At 32.0% G+C, this 20,409-nt stretch overlaps 1 protein-coding gene across 1 annotated transcript; it reads left to right on the plus strand.

Moving 5' to 3' along the window:
• Positions 1-449: 449 nt before the first annotated feature.
• Positions 450-19,719, plus strand: LOC139511802 (uncharacterized). Its single transcript, XM_071298887.1, has 3 exons — positions 450-532; positions 13,525-13,836; positions 15,142-19,719. The coding sequence occupies exons 1-3, from the start codon at positions 511-513 to the stop codon at positions 15,798-15,800; spliced, it is 993 nt and encodes a 330-aa protein (XP_071154988.1). The 5' UTR covers positions 450-510; the 3' UTR covers positions 15,801-19,719.
• Positions 19,720-20,409: the final 690 nt, after the last annotated feature.

The following is a 20,409-nucleotide window of genomic DNA, read 5'->3' on the forward strand; positions in this document are numbered from 1 at the left end:
ATTCCAAATGAAAATGTCTCTCTTTTACAATAAATCAGTAAAAACTGTCGACAACAAATATTATCCATAACACAGGATCTGCAAAAATTACATTTTACACCCTATTCAAGCTGTATCTGTCTACAAATAAATACAAATTAATGTGATAATTAGATAGAAGGGTTTTTGTAATCATGTTCGTCGATATGATCTTATAGCTGTATTCAACAATAATCTTTAAAAAATCAACACAATAAACCATGTAAATCACTCCAATGCAATTAAAATAATATTTCAATAAAACAAGGTCGAAGTTTAAATTTCAAAAAATGTATGTGCACACGAGACTGCATAAAACAATGTATTTCTAAAGAACTAACTTTTAAATATCTCATATTATTTTATTTCAAGGTAAACATCAAAATGAGAGAGTCATATATTAACAGTAAGTTTATTTCAGTTACACAAATTTATTCTAAAGAACTAACTTTTAAATATCTCATATTATTTTATTTCAAGGTAAACATCAAAATGAGAGAGTCATATATTAACAGTAAGTATATTTCAGTTACACAAATTTATTACTAAGTTGGTTAATATAATGTTTGGTTTCATCGTTTGTTCGTATATTTGTTAGGTCTGTCTTTTTTGTATTTTTTTAACAAGCAAATATTAGAAGTAAATAACTTGTTTATATTGTTATGTTTGCTGTGATAGATAAGTTGTTATTTTCAAGAAATGACGTACCGATGCAGATAATTGAATTTCACTAAAAAAAAGGTTTCCCTTCGGCAAAAAAATAATTGTGTTTGGTGTGGTAGATAAGTTGTTATTTTCAAGAAAGGACGTACCGATACAGAGAATTGAATTTCGCTATAAAAAAAAAACAGTTTCACTGCAGCAAAATTGTGTGTGAACACGTCATAAACAGCCAGAGAAAAACTTGACCTTTTGTAATGCCAACAAGACACTTGAAGGGGGATTTATTCCGGTTTGATACGGTAATTAAGGCTATCAAAATACACAAAAGGACGCCCATGAAATTTGTAAAATTGTTTAAATGTTTTCGGAACGTATCTTTCTAAACGGGCAAAAATCGTTAATTTCATCAGTTGTTTCGGTTTTAAACGTTAAACGGTTATTTTAACTGGGAATAAAAAGTGGAATGCGTTATGCATGCACAACGAATATTCCTGTCGACAATAAGGGTTATCAGGTTTCCAGCAGGCAGTGGTTGGGTATTGACATGATTTATTATTGTAGATATTTGATTTATAAAATATGACGGGAAAAGGGTTACTCGGCCTCTTACCTTATATTTGCGTTGATATTATTTGGGTCTCAAATCAAAAGATAGAAAAGGGCTTAAATTTTGTCAAATGACTATTTATGAGATATTAAGTATTATGTTAAAAGATAAATAGGTTTTATGGGGCAGAATATTTTGTGTCATACGGAAAAACACCAAGGAGTCCGAACATTTGACACTTATTCAAAACCTTACCTTAGTACATTCCTAAATGATGTTCCAATTCGCTAAGGGTTATGTTTACTGTATTTGGCTTTTTTTCTTTGTATATCCTTTTTGTATCATATAGTGCCTAACGATTATTCAATTACTTATATATCCCTAAATTTGGGCTTTAGGGATGAAGGCCTAGTTTCAATATGAAAAGCGCTCAGGTACATCAAATTTATACAGTGTTATTTCTATTATCGACCACTGAATTGATACTACTTCTAGTAGACAGTCAGTCCCTTAAAGAGGGGGGGCAAGGGGTTTAACTGTTATGCTGTTATGATCCTTAAAGGTCACCTAGCACCAGCTTTATATAAGCCAGTCTTTCTATAGTGGTACTATAAAGTACAAACTTATCTTAAATTTTCTGCTAGCTTACTTAAATTTTAAGTTGATAAATTAAGAAACTATTTATAGTTCAAACTAATTCAGGCAAATTTTACTTAAGTTATCATTGACTATTATATGTATGTAATATTGTTGGTCATAAAGCTTACCACGTATTTAAAAACCTATAATCAATGGTTAACAAGTTGCGTTTTTAAATTCTTGGTAAAACAATATCTGAATGTGGATGATTTAAAACAAAAGTGTGGTTTACATTGTATGTTACATAATTTTCAACAGATTCTTTTACAAAAAGTTAAACTGTGATAGTTAAAGTTAAAATAATGTACTTTCTCTCCTTTTTAACCTGTGTTAAAATGATATTACTTATAGTGAACGATCAAGCGTTAAGATTGATAATCTATTCTATTTGTACTGATTTCAATACTACATAATCATAAACAAATTCCAAAGATATTGAAACCTGATTTATACAAAAGGCCAACAGTAACCTTGAAATTTAATTACAAATACACAAATATGATTACAAATATAATTTCCGTTTTGAATATAGTCATACAACCGATATTTAACAAGACATTGTAGTAAATAAAGAAGACAAATTAAAAACAAAAAATACTTTTAAAAATGAACTTTAAACGTAATGTGTTGTTTAAAAGACGAATGAGAAAATATGGTATGTCAATAAACTCATTCTAGATACAAGGATTGACATTTTTTTACGGTAGACAAGAGTTTCGTCTACGAAAGACTCACTATCGACACTCGAATAAAAACAGTTAAAAGGGCAGGAATAAAGTACAAAGTTGAAGAGCTTTGACTACCAAAAATAATTTAAATGTTTTTCCAATGAGACAAATCTCAAACAGAGACCAACCAATGTAAAATGTTTCCAAATACAGATTACATTTGTAATATAGAATGCACTGACGACGCAGGGTTCGATCAATCTATTTTCAAAAGGGAATTCCAACCAAAGATAAGGGGGGAGGGTCCGACAGTATGTCCCTATTCAAAAGCACTGACCGTCAATAAAAGGAGTGCCCCCCCCCCCCCCCGCCCGGAACAGCCCGTGATTTCTCACTACGACGTTGTTCATTTCAACACAAAGTATATACACAAATCTATTCAATTGATTTTTAGGGAGAAAAAAATCTAAAAGTGTAGCAGGTGAGAAGAAATTAAAAAAAAAATCAAAATCTATTTAAATCAACAAGGCAACAGTTGCAGATACAAAGTAGTAATTGTACATAAAAACGACAACTACATCCCTTTTTCAAATGAAACAGTTTGTAGAGTATCCTCTGGACAATATTTTTTTCGTATACTATACCATTGCATTAAAGTCATAAGAAACCTCAAATTCAAAAAAAATATTGCATATGTTTTTTATAACTCAATGGATAGTTTTCATTGTAAAACTTATGTACATATACTTTTTTCTGAAGAAAATTCTTTAATTTATTCATATTTAGAAGAAGTTTACTTTATTTGAATTGCTTCCTTCCAGCAAGCAATTCCCCCGATATATTTTCCGTATGCAAGATGACCTCAGTGTGACCCATCTCGTAAAAATCCGGTGACCACAATACGCATGGATGTCCTTAAAATAAACTATTACCTGAATTTACATGTTAAACACGTGCTCAATTTCCATGCTTTTTTGTTTATTTTTCGTCAATTGTTGACAAACAGGTGACAATCGTTAAACTTCGGCTTTAAAACACGAACTTTAATTACCTGCCATATTTTCACAACAACACTGACCGATTGAAAAAAAAAATGACGATAATACGATATTTACACGAACAAAATGATAAATTCGAGCACAGAAGACTAAGTTTATGATGTTTGTATGCATTGGTTTAAAAATTGGAAGAACAATATTTTTCACCGGTCACTCGTTTCTTATGACTTTAAAAGTTCCCTGTTTTACGAGGAAAGTCTATTTCTCCTGCAAATAATATGTCATACATCTATCTACACTTTCGTCCCTTATAAATACTTGTCGTCAAATATTCGGTTTTGTGTGGTTCTGATGGTTAATCCAGAATGCGCTTCGGACACATGCATTATTTTTGTACTTTGAGATGACCACTTGTTTTTTTTTCACCTGTAATCGTATGTCTAAAGTGTAAACTCGGGTATAGACATAGTTTCCGCAAACGTCTAATTATCATTTGACATATTCACAACGATATGTGGTCGTATAATTTTGCTACTCACGAAAGTGACATTAATAAGTTGTTATAATGCATTCAAATATTATCTGAAGTGTTGTTATGAACCAGTAAATATTAAACTTATCTATACTATTAAACGAGAAGACCTCATTTTGTGTGTCGCTTCTCTTCTTTCCACAATGAATTAATCAACACGCCTCTGTGTCCTATATGTACAGTGCATAGTCGCATTTGTCATTCATTCATATGGTTATTCAGATTGAGTTATTTTGGGAGAAAAACGAGAAAAAAAGGCATCCGGATTTTGTCCCGTCATTGGACGAAATTTTTTAAAGTCAGATTAGTTTTCCGGTTTGCGTTTTTCTTTGAACCTACATACACTACGAATAAAGTGCATTTTAATGATATCAGCTATCATTTTCAAGTTAACTATCCACGGCGGTCACAGAGTTTATTAAATAGAAGGTCTGTATACTATATCAATGATCACCATGGATCGATTTGAAAGTAAATACACTTTATTTATATAGTAATGAATGTTCGTAATATACAGATAAGCGCTAAAATAATTCATGTGAACTTTTGATACCTTTACTGAAATGCTCCAGTCTTTAAACCTTTTACAAAATTCATTGATTACAAAAAAAAGATGTGGTATGATTGCCATGTTGATATAACTCTCCACAAGTGACCAAAAATGACACAGAAATTAATAACTATAGGTCACCGTATGGCCTTCAACAACGAGCAAAGCCCATACCGCATACTCAGCTTTAAAAGGCCCCGACATGACGATGAAAAACAATTCAAACGAGAAAACTAGCGGCCTTATTTATGTACAAAGTGAGTCTCATTGCTTTCATACGTAGTGTAAGCGGAATACGGGAATCTGACAAAACAGTAAGCGGGATCCGGGATCAGAACCCCCCTTTTTTTTCCCAATGAGACCCCCTACAAAAAATGAACGAAAAACAAATATGTAACACATAAACAAACGGCAGCCACTGAATTACAGGCTCCTTACTCATGTTACTTAAATGTTCATAGTATACTAAAGGTATGTTCATATTGAAATTGATAGAAAACCAAAATTTGGTATTTTGGAAATAAACGAGGAGGGATGAAAAAAAAACATTTTCCGGTCCCCAATAACCTATGACTAATGACACTTTTGCTGAAATTCTCCAGTCATTTTTACAAAATTCTTCAAATAAAATTGGGAATGGAAATGGGGAATGTGTCAAAGAGACAACAACCCGACCAAATAAAAAACAACAACAGCAGAGGGTCACCAACAGGTCTTCAATGTAGCGAGAAATTCCCGCACCCGGAGGCGTCCTTCAGCTGGCCCCTAAACAAATATATACTAGTCCAGTGATAATGAACGCCATACTAATTTCCAAATTGTACACAAGAAACTAAAATTAAAATAATACAAGACTAACAAAGGCCAGAGGCTCCTGACTTGGGACAGGCGCAAAAATGCGGCGGGGTTAAACATGTTTGTGAGATCTCAACCCTCCCCCTATACCTCTAACCAATGTAGTAAAGTAAACGCATAACAATACGCACATTAAAATTCAGTTCAAGAGAAATCCGAGTCTGATGTCAGAAGATGTAACCAAAGAAAATAAACAAAATGACAATAATACATAAATAACAACAGACTACTAGCAGTTAACTGACATGCCAGCTCCAGACTTCAATTAAACTGACTGAAAGATTATGATTTCATCATATTAACATCAGGCACAATCCTTCCCGTTAGGGGTTTAGTATCATACCATCATAACATATATGAGAAGAACATAACCCGTGTCATGCCAACAACTGTATTTTAGAATAAATGTGTTTAGTTCCGATGCAAAGACCTTATCAGTGACTCAATAAACAACACTTTACATACTTTAAACTACGCTCTGAATGCCCGCGATTTCGCGGGTGTGTTTTAGTGGTAAATAAACCAGAAAGACCTCGCTGTCAAAAGGAGGCAATTAAAAATTAACAATGTTCGGTCATATATAGATATAGGAAGATGTGGTGTGTGATGAGACAACTCTGCATCCAAATAACAATTTATAAAAGTAAACCATTATAGGTCAATGTACGGCCTGCAACACGGAGACTTGGCTCACACCGAACAAAAAGCTATAAAGGGCCCCCAAATTGCTAGTGTAAAACCATTCAAACGGGAAAACCAACGGTCTAATCTATACAAAAAACGAGAAACGAGAAACACCTATAAATTACATAAACAAACGACAACTACTGCACATCAGATTCCTGATTTAGGACAGGTGCAAACATTTGCAGCGGGATTAAACGTTTTAATGAATCATTTATTTGAACTTTATGTAACATTGTATTTTTTCATTAATAAATACTGTTGAAACTAAAAGTAAGTTTCGTTTTTTTTTAGTTGAAAGATGGTTCCAAAGTGTTCAAATAAACAGTGGATAGTTGTTTCATTGGCAATCATTACACATTCCCTTATTTTTATAATTTATACTGATACAAAATTTAACAACTTTCGGAGAGTTTTTGAAAACGGAAGAATTATAGTTACGCATTTTCTTTATCAAGATACCAGTACTGTGGCTTAAATGTTCAAAAGTAAAGAAGAAAAATTAATTGCAAACACGAAGAGTAATCTTTGCAATTAAAAAATTAACAAATCAATGATTGAAAAGGGATACGTTATTGAAACTAAAACTAGTCTCCCTTTTTCTCCGCCTGCTTTTTTCTTTTCCAAACAATTTATAAAAACATCGATGAGAAAGGTTCGAAACTATTAAAACATTACTACATAAAAACAATTGGAAAAAGTAGAATTTGCCTCTATACACCGGCTCAAAACAAATGACCCCAGCAACAAGCATTGTGTAAATGTATGGGCCCATTTGCAAGCACAGTTACTTATAATGCAGTCATAGACAATTGAAAATTTTCCACTTGAGTTGATGCGTTTCTTTTGTTGTGGAGTATAATTATTTTCTGCCTGTAATTTTACTATTTGTCAAATTCTTTCAACTTTGGTACTAATAAAAAAACATTTTCTGAAAGTACATTATTTACTTTGTATTGAATATATTTTGCTCGTTCGAATAATAAATTGATGTTCAAATTTGCAAGATCTCCGAACAAAATGCCCAGTGAATTAGGCTCGGAATCAGACATAGAACCGGCTAATATTCAAAATTTTTAAGAACAGCCTGCTTACGAAAAGCAACTGATATTTTATTTAAACGACCTTCAAAAATAATTTCCAGAGCTCCGGAAGACTTCAACTCAGTAGGTAACATTCCGGTCCCAAGCCCGGACGAAGGAGACAAGAGAAAAAATCATTTACGAAGTAGTTGAAATATCAAAAATATATAGAAAATAAATACATTCAAAATATTGGCGAAATTAGATGATTTTTTTTATTTGCGCAAATGGTACCTATATTTTTCAATAGACTGGCGCAGAAGTAGCATTGGCGCAAATAAGTTCATTTTTGGCGCAAAATGATATCACCCGCTTTAATGTTTGACGTCATGTAAAAATATATCGGTTGACGTCATATTGCTCGTGAATCAAATATGGCCGACTCCAGTGATTCAGAGCAGTTTTCAGACGGGGAGAGTGATAGTGATTTTGAAGTTTTAAGCGGTATCTCAGAATCTGAAGATGAGATGAATGATGTTCCAATGAATGCCAATCCTTGGTTTCGAGTTAGACCTCCGGAGATTGACTATTTACACGACCAAAGATTTGTAGAGAACAGTGGCCCTCAGAATGTCCCTGATGCCGACGCTAAACCTATTGACTACTTCTTGCTGTTTCTGACACTTGATTTTCTACGACATATTGTCAGAGAGACAAACAGGTAAAATTTACAATTAACTGTTGCGTTATATGTTACATTTCACATATTAAAATAGTCATAAGTTTACTCAGTACGATATATTAATGCACACGTTGCGATTATGAAGACATTTGCCTTTGTTTTTTCTTACCTTTGCCAGGTCGTTTCAACACATAATATAATATAAACTATAGATATAAAATTGGTATATGATTTTGCTGCTTCTATACACTAAGCAAAAGAAAATAAATTATAAGAACAAAGACTGGTCGGCTGGGAGTCAGAATAAAAGGTCAGAGTAAGGTGACACGTATTTCTGCGCAATGTAAACTTCTGAACTAGTACAAAGCAGAGGAAATTTTTTACGTTAGTATGAGTATGTTCTCGTCCTAAATATACACATTAATTTAACGCTGGATGTTAAAAAAAAGCACTAAAAATTACCTAATGGGCTACGCGCATTCGTGAATTAAAATTTAATTGATAAAATAATTTATCAGGTCACGCGTTGAGAATGTTAACATGTTATAATTCTAAGGTTATTTTTACTATTTGTATATTTCATATCAATTATACTGTCATTTTTTTTTACAGGTATGCACAAGACATCATCACTAGTCGGCAGAGGATAAGAAGATTTTCGCGTCTTCATTCCTGGTTTAAAGTTGGTGCTGTAACTTTAGATGAGATGAAAGGATTTATATCAGTAATACTTAACATGGGCCTCATACGTAAACCATCCATTACAGAATATTGGAACACCAAATTTCAAAGCCAGGATACTGTTTGGTTTCGTAACATGTTTTCTAGAAATCGATTTCAGAGCATTTTAAAAAATTTCATATCGTAGATAATACTACAATACCGAATCGGAAGGACGATTATTATTCACCCACATCAAAATTTCAGTGCTTCGTTGATCTTTTTAATCGACAGTCGAAATAACATTACATTCCAAAACAGAACCTAAGTATTGACGAAAGCTTAATCGCATCTAAAGGCCGGTCATCAATAATACAATTATTTCTTCAAAAGCGGCGAAATTTGGAGTCAAACTTTGGGTATTAGCCGAGGTCGTCAGTGGCTATATTTGTCAAATCAGTGTTTACAAATGCAAACAATATGACCCAACACCACAAGGAATATTACAGGGTGCTTACGTAGTCAACAAACTATTAGATGCCGCAGGATTGTTTGACAAAGCTTATTATTTATTTACTGACAGTTTTTTCTCCTCAATTAATCTGGCTAAAGAGCTTTTAGCAAAAGGAACATTGTTTACTGGAACATTACTCGCTAATCGGCAAATGCCAAACACAATAAAGACTCCTGTTTTGCAGGAAAAGGAAAGCATTTATATTAAGACAAGAAAGAATTCTGTTATGTGCATATAAAGAACGTTATGGTCGAAAACCAGTTAGAATCATATCCTCTTTTTCTAAAGCAGCACAAGAAAATGATAAACCGGCTATGATTTGCTCGTATAATAAATTTATGGGGGCGTAGATTTGGCTGACATGATGACAGAGAGTTACAATGATGGATGAAAAACGTTAAAGGTTTGGAAAAAGGTTGTTTTTAATCTGATGCACCGTATGGTAATCAATGCATACATTATTTATAAAGAAAACACTTCCAATAATCTGAAATTGTCGAGATTATCCTTCACACAAAGGCTTATAGAGGATCTCGCTAAAGATCACATGGTGCTAAGAAACGAAAACCAAGACGACAGTAGACAGTGTGTAGAGTTTGCGGTACAGGTGTTCACCGGGAGTGTAAAGACAATCATTTATGTGTTGAATCATGATTAAAATATATTTTTTGTTTCTAATCAAATGTTTTTATTTTATAATAGGTGTTCAGACAACCTACTACAATTACATGAATTAGTCATTTATAATGCATCGAATCCTCATCCCTCACATAAAGATGGATCTGTACCAGGAGCATGACAACCAATTTTGAAATTAACCTACTTGACCTTTTTCTAGACGGTATTTGGTTTTTTTTAATTGATTTTAATCGGTCATTCTATTTGGATTGGAATTCGCTCATTGAATGTTTTATGCTTGTTGTATTGTTTGCTTTCGATTCAGCATACTTTTGAAGAATCATTATTCCATAAAAGGTGCACATGCAGTGCATCAAAATTGGTTTCAATAATTAAACTTTTCGACTGCTATCATTATTTAGTGAAACTGTAACATTTCTTTGATATGATTATTTTTACACAATACAAAAAAGAAAAATTAGCAGAAAATCCACACAAATTAAAAATTGCATAAAAGTATGGCCAACGCGGCTTAAATGAAAAATTGAAAGCACTTTGCATGCATAACGCAACGTGCTAAAGTCCCTCCCACAGTACACAAAAGAAGCGACGTCACTGAAACCTATTGTTCGACGTCAAGAAAAAAAAGCATCGGCCGAAAATCGGCCCGTGGCAGTCAACGTAGAATATACAAATCGGCCGAAAATCGGCCCATGGCACAGAAAACGTTAAACAAAGTTTGAATGAAAAAAAAATGAATTCTGTTTTATGGGTTTTTTTGTTTTATTGATACTTAATTTCGAACTGGAGAAAATAAAAACATTAAAAAAGCTATGTATCTAAAAATGTACATAAAACAAAATTCAACGATTACATATTGTTTTTTAGATACATTGTTTTCTTTGAAATGTTAGAATAATAAATAAAAACAAGAATATTTTAATCAATGGTGTAGAAGCTCGATTCCCCATATGGAATTTACTGACCCCAAATTATCGTTTTAGGTCAATAGCACACTACGTAATGCATTTTTCTTACCAACTATCTAAACATGTGGTATTGATACTGTTGGCCTATCAAAGTGATTAAGTCTTTTATTAGTTTTAAGAACCTAGCTACTTCCATTATTTTATACAAAAACAAATGCCAACAATTACAACTTGTTAGCCTTAAATTGATTTTATGATTTTTTTTCAATCGTTATATAAAGCATCAATTTCTTCGTCTGTTTAAACCAATTATATTCCTAAAAATGTTTAGAAGTAAGATAAAGAGATTTATGGTGTACAATTTAATCAAAAGGTGTGTATTTACCAAATTCAATCGTGTTCAAATCAGAAGTATGATTTACAAATTTCTCTGTTTTGGTAACAAAAAGCATCGTACACATCTTATATAAACTCCATGAAACTTTAATCGCGACTGTCCAATTGACGTTTTAAAACTATTCGGCATTATTGACTTTTTTCATAGGGAGATAACACTTGTCTCATTGATACGTGTGTTTAAACGTGAATCCTAACTTCACATTTGAAAAAAGCATGTAATTAATGGAACATGTAATTAGTATCAAAGGTACCAGGATTATGATTTAGTACGCTAGACGCGCTTTTCGTCTACATAAGTTTCATGAGTGACGCTCATATCAAAATAGTTATAATGCCAAACAAATACAAAATTGAAGAGAAATGAGGATGTAATACAAGAAGAACTCAGTCTGTTATGTGGCGAAAACTGAAATATGTTTTCATACCTATCAAATATATAAATATATTCAGCAGATCTGCCGTACCGAGTGTCGGTAATAGGGTGTAGTACATGAGTCTATGAATCCCATCAACATTAACGGTTTGGGACTTTTGGACAAATTGCACCTTTCAAAATCAAAGTAAACAATTATGCCTTAAGAAAAGAGATTTTATTTGTCAAAGATAAATTTTAGTACAAAAGTATCGAACGAGTATTAGACATATTACGAAAAGGTATATTCACGACGCTGATGTTGACAAATTACACTATAAATGTGGGGACGGTGTCAAAACACAAAAGAGATTACCTGTGTATACATTCACAGATTTATAAAAACTGCATTGATCCTTTCGCAGGCAATTCCGTATAGAACGAATATTCAATAACATTTATACCATAAGAAACAAATATTCAATAACATTTATATCATTAGAAATATAAGAATAGATATTAATAATTTCCATAATATTTTTAAGAAACTATACTGCAAAAAATGGGGGGACGGTCATGTTAAAACAGTAAATGTGCGGGGCAACGGAGACACGGGGTACATACGTGTGTGAATTCTTTGGCGAGCCCTTAATAGATCTTGCAAATAATCTTAAGTATTATAATCTGTTTTATACCTACATGTACTCTTAAATATAAATGTAACGGTCATTTTATATAGTTTAAAAAAAACAAACGGTGTTGTTTGCCACCTAAATTTTTATCTATCGGGGTCTGTTTTTTAAAAACAACTAAAACAGGATTTTAATACAATTTTAACTCGAGGCATGTTGCATTATATAGTTTTAGAAAATTTACGTCTGGTCATATAGCTTTGATGGCATGTATTTTCTTTCTTTATTTTCTTTCAACTTTGACTTAATTAAAAAAGTTTCAGCTTATTTTGTATTTTCTTTATAAAGGATTTGTGATTGATTCGTTGCTTAACATTCAGTGGCAAATATGTCATGTTTGTTGAGAAGAGGTTTGTGTAAATTATGACTCACTACTCATCGGTTGAACAACGCTGCAGAGTTTCAAACGCATTGCATAATGACTTTGCATTTACATCTTAACACCACCTTATGCAGATATTTTGTATTTCATAAATTCCTGAAACGTTTTGTTGAAATTCGACAACCGTTTCATAAGAAAATGACAATGTGAGAAAAGTGCCACCGATGACAGATGGGTCTTTCTTCTATTCAAGCTAACAATGATAGGGGTTTCTCCAAAAAAAATATATTAAGGATGTACTTAGGTGAGGTTAGGTAAAAATTAATAAATTAAGAAGTTAAAATTGATACCATTATCTGGTAGAGCATCAATTAAGGATAAAAATAAGCAAAAAATATTGATAGGTCATGGACCTCCTTTTCGAGATATTTGAGATTTAAAATATGGCGGGAAAAGGCTGACTCGGACTTTTACCTTATATTTGCATTGCTATTATAAGGTCTCAAAACAAAAGAACGAAAATTAAGAATCTTCTAAAATTTTGGTAATTGACCTTTCATGAGCTATTTAGTCTTATATGAAAAAATAAATGGGTGTTATGGGGCAAAATATTTTACATTGTATTGTATGGAAAAACACCAAGGAGTCCGAACATTTGACACAAATTCCAAAACCTCACCTAAGTACATCCTTAAATCTGTTGGACGGGTACCTATTACTACTCTACGGAGGTGCCAGTTGTTGTTCATGGGAGAAGGGGGGGGGCGCTAGGATTAAATTTGAAAAAGGAAGGACAGAAGTTTTGAGTTAAAAGGAAAGGCAGAATGAGCAACTTGGCAAAATAAAACACCTAAAATTTAACTTGCTTACTATGTTTATATTATCAATCTAGAATCGAATGAACTTGTATAACCCTCAGCCCCCTTTTTCTAGACCACCCACTCCTGCGCGCGTACACCTCGTAAGTCTTTTGACAGGTTTTAGCCAGCAATGATAATTTTATCACAAAAGCAATTGTCCTATAGGATGTTACATAATGATGGTGTAGATAAATGTGATTTGAATTTACCAAGACGCACAGGATTTAAATTTTACCTATTTAAATCTATAATCAATGTTTTTCATTATTTTACGTATATTGTGTACTTATTGTTTACGTATATTGTTTATTGATTTATAGATGGCTTAAACGATGATCGAAATTCCATGGATGGAGCCTCCGATGATTATGACAACGTTAAAGACTTAAGACAAGATAATAATCTCCAAAGTTCAACTGCACAGGTTAAAAACGTAAATGAAAGCCGTCAAGAACCGTTGCAGTTATTTGCACAACCAATCAGACCGAATACAAAATCTAGGGCCATCAGAGATATATGTATAAGATTGAAAGAGCACAAGTGGTCCTTACTTGCATTTGTGTGTGGTGTTATCCTGACACTAGCGATAGTGGTCCCTGTGATGTTTGTGAAATGCTCGTCTTCGGAAAAGGGTATATATATATCTTATTTCTGTTTATCTATTATGATTGAGATTTGTCAAATAGTCATCGACGTGGAAAAAAAAACTATACATTTTTTTTTAATATTGACATAAAAGTTTTCAAAACTCAATCATGTGTTGCAGTTTCGAGGTCTCTTACTATATCTAAAAAATGTTTTTGTGTGCACACATAGTTCTATCGTTACATTTTGACAGGAGTTACTAAATTCATATACCCCAGAAAATGCACTTTCCTTTTAAAACACGCATACTTATTTCAAAATCAATTTTATAACATCCTTTTTGCAAAGTATTATACTTAAGGGTGTTCGCTACTATATTTTAGAATAACAAGACGTTTAAAAATTTTTTGTTAATTTATAATATAATTAAAAGAACTAAAGAGACAGAAATAAATTAATGGTCCGTGAACTTTTTTACAAGACATTAGCTTTTGCAAATTTGGCGGGAAATAATTCTCTCTAGGCATTCCATAAGTTTATCATTGTAACCCTTTTTCTATTAAAAAAAACAAGAATTGTCTAGCTTTTTTCAAACATGGCTATTTGAATTATATGCTATTAAATTCTGGAAAGAAAAGTAGGAGTAAGCGGTGAAATATTTGTTATGGCTATACATGGATAAAACTAGATGATACCAAATAACTGGCAAAAAGTCAATAATAAGAGGAGCAAACATCCTTTAACAAGATAAACACATGATAACGGTCCATAATTCAACAGAAATTAAATCGGGCATCTTTTAATATATTTGTGAAATGACCGAAAACGATAAGCATTGTTAAATATGTCCTCGTTATAAATTTAAAGTTTTGTGAAAAAAAATGACAAATCTAGCTTTTTTTATTTACTTTACTCATATATGATGAAGTGTCTGTAGGAAAAACTAAGCTTGATTTGTACAAACGCACAAGTTTACAGTGGAAGACATTTTAAAAGAAGTATTAATGTGCAACTTGTCAATATCTAAATTAGCAAATACATGAAATATGTAAAGCTTCTTTCAAAAAGAGTATGCGGTGAAATATAGTTTGCATTTACGTAACGTGGTCTGCTGGAAGTTGTCTCATTAGCATTCATTCATAGTGCACTCATATTACAAACAAACAAAAATTCTAACTTCAAATTTCTTCATAGGCAATCAGAAAGACAATTTTAAAGTCAAGGTACTTCTTGAACTTAACTGGATGAAACTATTCCAACTTTACTTATAACTTACTTAAGCTAAAAGATGACATCACTAGGATGTTACGTCAAATTGTAAATGTATTATTGATTATATGAGTTTGTTTCAGATAACCAGGCTGGGTACATATTTTCGTTGAGATTTGACAGGAAATCGACTCATTCAGTAGTTTTCTTGTCTGATGATAATAAAGTATTGAGTAATTCTTTCACAAAAGAAACCCCGAATCTCGTAAATCATCCGGAACAGTTTAACACTTACAAAGGAACAATAGGAGATAGATGCTTAACTTCTACCAGTAAAATATACTTTGAGATCATGTTCTCGTTTGAATTATTTAAGTCTTTGAACAGCACAACTTTGGTCGTCGAGGTAGGAGTAGCCAGTCGTGAAAAAACAGATACTGAATACCATGTCGGACAACACGGATGGTCATTTGCAATACATAATTGCAATACTGTCATATGCCTTACAGCCAATCATTTTGATGCAAATACAGATAAAGAGATTAAAGTAATAAGTAGCAGTAATACAGCCGGTACACTTGTCTCTGGAAGACTCGGATTCTTTGTTAACATGAAACGCAATGAATTTTCCGTTATTGACAAGGACAGTTCAAAAATATTGTTCACGTTTACAAAATTAGTGTCAGCTGACCAGCTTTGTCTAACTTTTGGTGTTTATAACCCTCATTTACTGGAATCTAAACTGGAAATAATATACTCGTATGATTTTACAAATCTTCCACTCATGAATGTTGTTGCTTAGCAAATTTTTGGGAAATGGTTAGACCAAAAGAATATCATATCACATAAGTCAAAATGATATACGGCAAAGTGATTTACAAATTTTTGATTACTCATAGTGAGGAACTCTATTTTAAGCAGTATACTGATTGCATTATGCAAGTGCTTGCAAGTGTACTTGCAAGTGTGATTTAATAAACTGCGGAGGACATTATGTTATAGACATATAATGCCTATTATAAGGTTTTTCTTGTCGGAGAACACTACGAGGACCGAGGGGTGTCAGGATCGATCAAATGAAAGACCGACCGTACTTTCTTTTTGGCAATCCTGACACCCAATGTGTGTTCTACGAAAAGAAAAACCTTAAAATATGCAATAGCTAACTTGTATATCGTCAAAAACGAATTATTTTCAACAAAGATTTGCAGAATTAGCATTATATTTTACCGACCACACTTAAGTGATATATATTCCGTATTGATACCTTAGGTTTTATGACGCCCTACGGCTTATTTTAGAATGTGAAATAAAACTCACTAATTTAAGGTAGCACAATACAAAGATGTTTCATCCCCAATCAGACATCTTTAAACTGATGTAATTCCACTCATCCTTCTTTCAATTTTATAAATGAGGTACCAAAAGAAAGAAGAATGATTTATCTTTCAAATTGTGATAGTTTCATTATGACATAACTATTACATAATTAATTGTTATGCAATTAGTTGCTATATTGTGATGTCCATACTTGAATGAATTTAGCGTCTTTGTTATTCATAGCATCCCAAAAAATGTTATAGATTCTTGCACAACACAGTTTGACCTCCAAAACTTTGTCTCAGATTTTTCTTACTGTATTTCATTCTCTCATAAATCTTCAATGAAGTTTGCAACATCAATTCATAAGAGATCACTAAATTCAATTGGGTATAAAATTTGTTCAATTGATGTTTTTGGAAATCTGAGACACTGTTTTGGAGGTCAAGCTGTGTTGTACAACAATCTATAAAATAATTTGGGATGCTATGAAGAACAAAGACTTCACATGATTTTTTTTCGAAAGTTAAATACGCGCCAATGACGATTTTAAGTTAAACCTATCAAAGATGGAACTTTAAGAAATAAATTTCTTAACTTGCAACAACTGATTATCAAACGAATTAAATTTCTAAATTAAATTATAGTTTTCATTTCTAACAAGCATAATAAGGACCTCACACAGGTCATTATTTTATGCCTTGAAGCATGGTATCGTCCAGGTAGATTATTCGAAAGAATGACCCATCGTTCAGAAAAAAAATAACTCCACATAGATATATATATATATAACTCTCATTAACATTGCAATATCCCATCTATAATATATGCTGTTCTAAATGTTTCAGCATTTGATGAATCGTCGTCCAATTCATGCAATTCTGATGCACGAAATACTTTTTTTTTGTACAGCATCGTTGTTTGTTCTTGCGAATATTTTTATTTTATAAATTCCTTGTAAATTTGCGAATACGCATATCGTAATTTGACCAGCATTGGAAGAACAATCAGAAGTGCTGGCAGCCACCAAACGACAGAATCAGAAGAAGTAGCATCAAATGCAATATCTTTATTTTTACTCGAACGTCACGAATGAGTCTTTTGTAGACGAAACGCGTGTCTTGTGTACTTAATTTCAATCTTTGTACTGATAATGTGTTTATAGATAAATTTCCCATCGTGAAAACGGATATTGTACATTAATAAAAAAAAAAGTATGATATGTTGCTTAAATTTGTCGAATTTAAAAAAGGTCTTAATCTTATGACTTCTATAAAATAAATTATTATCTTGAAATGAAATATAAAATGGATGATTTTCTGTGTAAATTGTCCAATTTTTTAGTTCGACTTTAACCATGAAGAAATCAAACAGACCTTATAAATACAAATGATATTTTTTCTTCTTAATTGCGATTAAGTTTCATTGAAATAATTAAGGAAATAGCTCTGTCCCATTGTATTCGTATCCTTGTTAATCGCCACCAAATCGATGTTTAGCTTATATAAATATTGTCAATCTTTGGTCCTAAGTGGGTCGTCCGTTTTGCTGTACAGGATGTATAAATTCGATACCACATCCGATACAGCGATCTCTGTACAAAAGTTATATTTGCAACAACTCTTTGAGAAGTCCGTTCGTGGCTTGTTGCGAGGCTAAAACTTTATCCTAATTGATTAAGCTTATTTTTTTACTTATCGAAAGATTTCTATTACGTGTTATGAAATTAAAAAAAGGAATTTAATCCTGATATTTAATGTAGCGAATTGCTTAAGGTGTTTTCTCAACTTAACTAATCCACATCAACATCAGTTCACAAGAGACTTATGTGCAAACTCATAAAGGTTATATGATTTCAGCCATAACATAATATGTGTATAATGTTTGTAGTTTAATTTACCATGACTTATTTGTCTGCATTTTACATTATCAGAAATTAATGCAATCCATCTGCGATTCCTTTAACGTCTTTACACAGATTTCCTGTACTTCTTTTTCATATTTTTCATATTTATTCTTTAATCGTATTTTACTTTCCTATTTTCGAAATTCCGACCAAAACTTTCTATTTAAATAACAGGGGTTTTGGAATGATATTTTAGAACGTGATATGTCGTATCTTCAATGAAATCATTTGCATTTAAACAATGTGATATTTTTTATGTATGAATTTCACTTATGATCCCAGGTTAATCACACAAGTCAGGAAAAATTGATAGATTCAGCTTTCAGAAAGTACACCATAATTTGTTTTAAATTGTTCTTGGATTTAAAAGGAAACGCATGTAATATAACTGCAAAGTCTGAGTAGGGAATGTTGCCTCCTTTATAAAAACTCAAGTTTTATATATTTTGATAGATTTAACTGCCATGAAATAAACCCTCTTGTTTCTTGTTATACACGCATTCAACGTTAATTTGTCTGATGATGGAATATATACTTGGTATACTATTGCCAATCACATTTTAAAGAACTTCACATTAATGAAGAATAATGTGTTGATTTTGATCAACCTTTTAAAACTAATTAAAATGCATTTCATTTTTCTTTTAAATATTGTAAAAGAAAAGTTTGATAAAATCACTCCTGAAAAACTTTCTAATATCGATAAAAGTTTAAAACTTTACCTGTATAGTAAACTTTAAAATGAAATCAAATCTGAAAACTACTTGCACAATCTAAACAATTTTAATAGTTGTCAACTTTTAACCAAATCCCTATAGAGACCATAACTTTGAAATTGAAATAAGTCGATATAAATAGATTCCAAGAGAACACAGACTGTGTTAATGTAGTAAAATTTGAGATGATGAGTAACACTTTTTCCTTCATTGCCAAATTAATAGTAATATTAGAAATCCCTTAATAAATGCAATTAAAACCCATTATCCTAATTCTAACCACCTTGAATCAAACTCTCAACTTAAACTTATTCTAGATCCCAATAAAAATATGTTGTCTAGTGGTGTAGACCATTAAACAGCGATCAACGGAATTGCGAAAATAAGGTCCATATTGGTCAATTATATACCTAAAATATTATCAACTTCACTTGTTTAACACTTTTATCATGTATTGTGTGTTTATTGTCACTTGTGTATTTGATGTAAGAATTTTGACCCGTCAGGGTTTCACTTTTGCAATAAAGTTATCATTAATAATTTCTGGTATCGAGTGACCTCAACTACGAGACCACTCGTAAAACATTTTGCTACCACAAGTGTGAGGACAAAACCTTGATGAACAAATGTAAATAAACGTGCATGTTAAAAATGATAACTGATTCTAAAAAACTAATTTTTAAAATACAACAAATAATTTGACAAATTGTTTATGGAATGTTAAATGTACAGATAGGAACACATGGAAATATCAAAGCTTATTTATGACTTAATCCACGTATTTTCTTTATATTGTTATCCATGTCACGATCTAATAAACTTTGGCAACAAACTCAAAAGATAAGTACACACTGCAATAAATAAGTGTTTAACGGTTGAAAACTCGCAAACTACCAAATAAACTCATCATAGATAGGAGTGAAATGTTATATTTAGGCCAGACGCGTGTTTCGTCTACAAATGACTCAAAAGTGACGCTCGAAAAAAAATGTTAAAAAGGCCAAATAAAGTAATAAGTTGGAAAGCATTGAGGACCAAAAATCCTAAAAGTTGATAACTCATGTCAACACAGAAGTGCTAACTACTGGGCTGGCAATACCCTCCGGTAATTAAAACTCCACTAACAGTTGCATCGACCCAGTGGTTGTAAATAAACTCATCATAGATACCAGAATTTAAATTTTAATATATTTACGCCAGACGCGCGTTTCGTCTACAAAAGATGTGTCATACAAATATTTCTTAATAACGTTAAAAGGAAACGAACAATCCAGATATAACAAAAAAACAACCAAATTGTCGAATTTCAATATTTAGGAAAACATCAAAATGTCGCAGGGTTTAACTAGTTTATCGTTTATATGATATCTTATTTTTTATTGAAAAAGTTTCAAGACATGAAGCAATTAAGGCTTTGACAAACTGTATCTTTATCTTATTGTCATTCCTAATGTTGTAATCTGTAAGCC

The sequence above is a fragment of the Mytilus edulis genome, chromosome 2, assembly GCF_963676685.1.
Source record: "Mytilus edulis chromosome 2, xbMytEdul2.2, whole genome shotgun sequence".
Taxonomy (NCBI): domain Eukaryota; kingdom Metazoa; phylum Mollusca; class Bivalvia; order Mytilida; family Mytilidae; genus Mytilus; species Mytilus edulis.

Bases quoted from the DNA above. Each gene is read 5' to 3' on its own strand.
- LOC139511802 (XM_071298887.1), top strand. From the start codon at position 511: ATGAGAGAGTCATATATTAACA. The intron at 533-13,524 runs GTAAGTATATTT...ATTGATTTATAG, and splicing joins GAGAGAGTCATATATTAACA to ATGGCTTAAACGATGATCGA. The intron at 13,837-15,141 runs GTATATATATAT...AGTTTGTTTCAG, and splicing joins ATGCTCGTCTTCGGAAAAGG to ATAACCAGGCTGGGTACATA.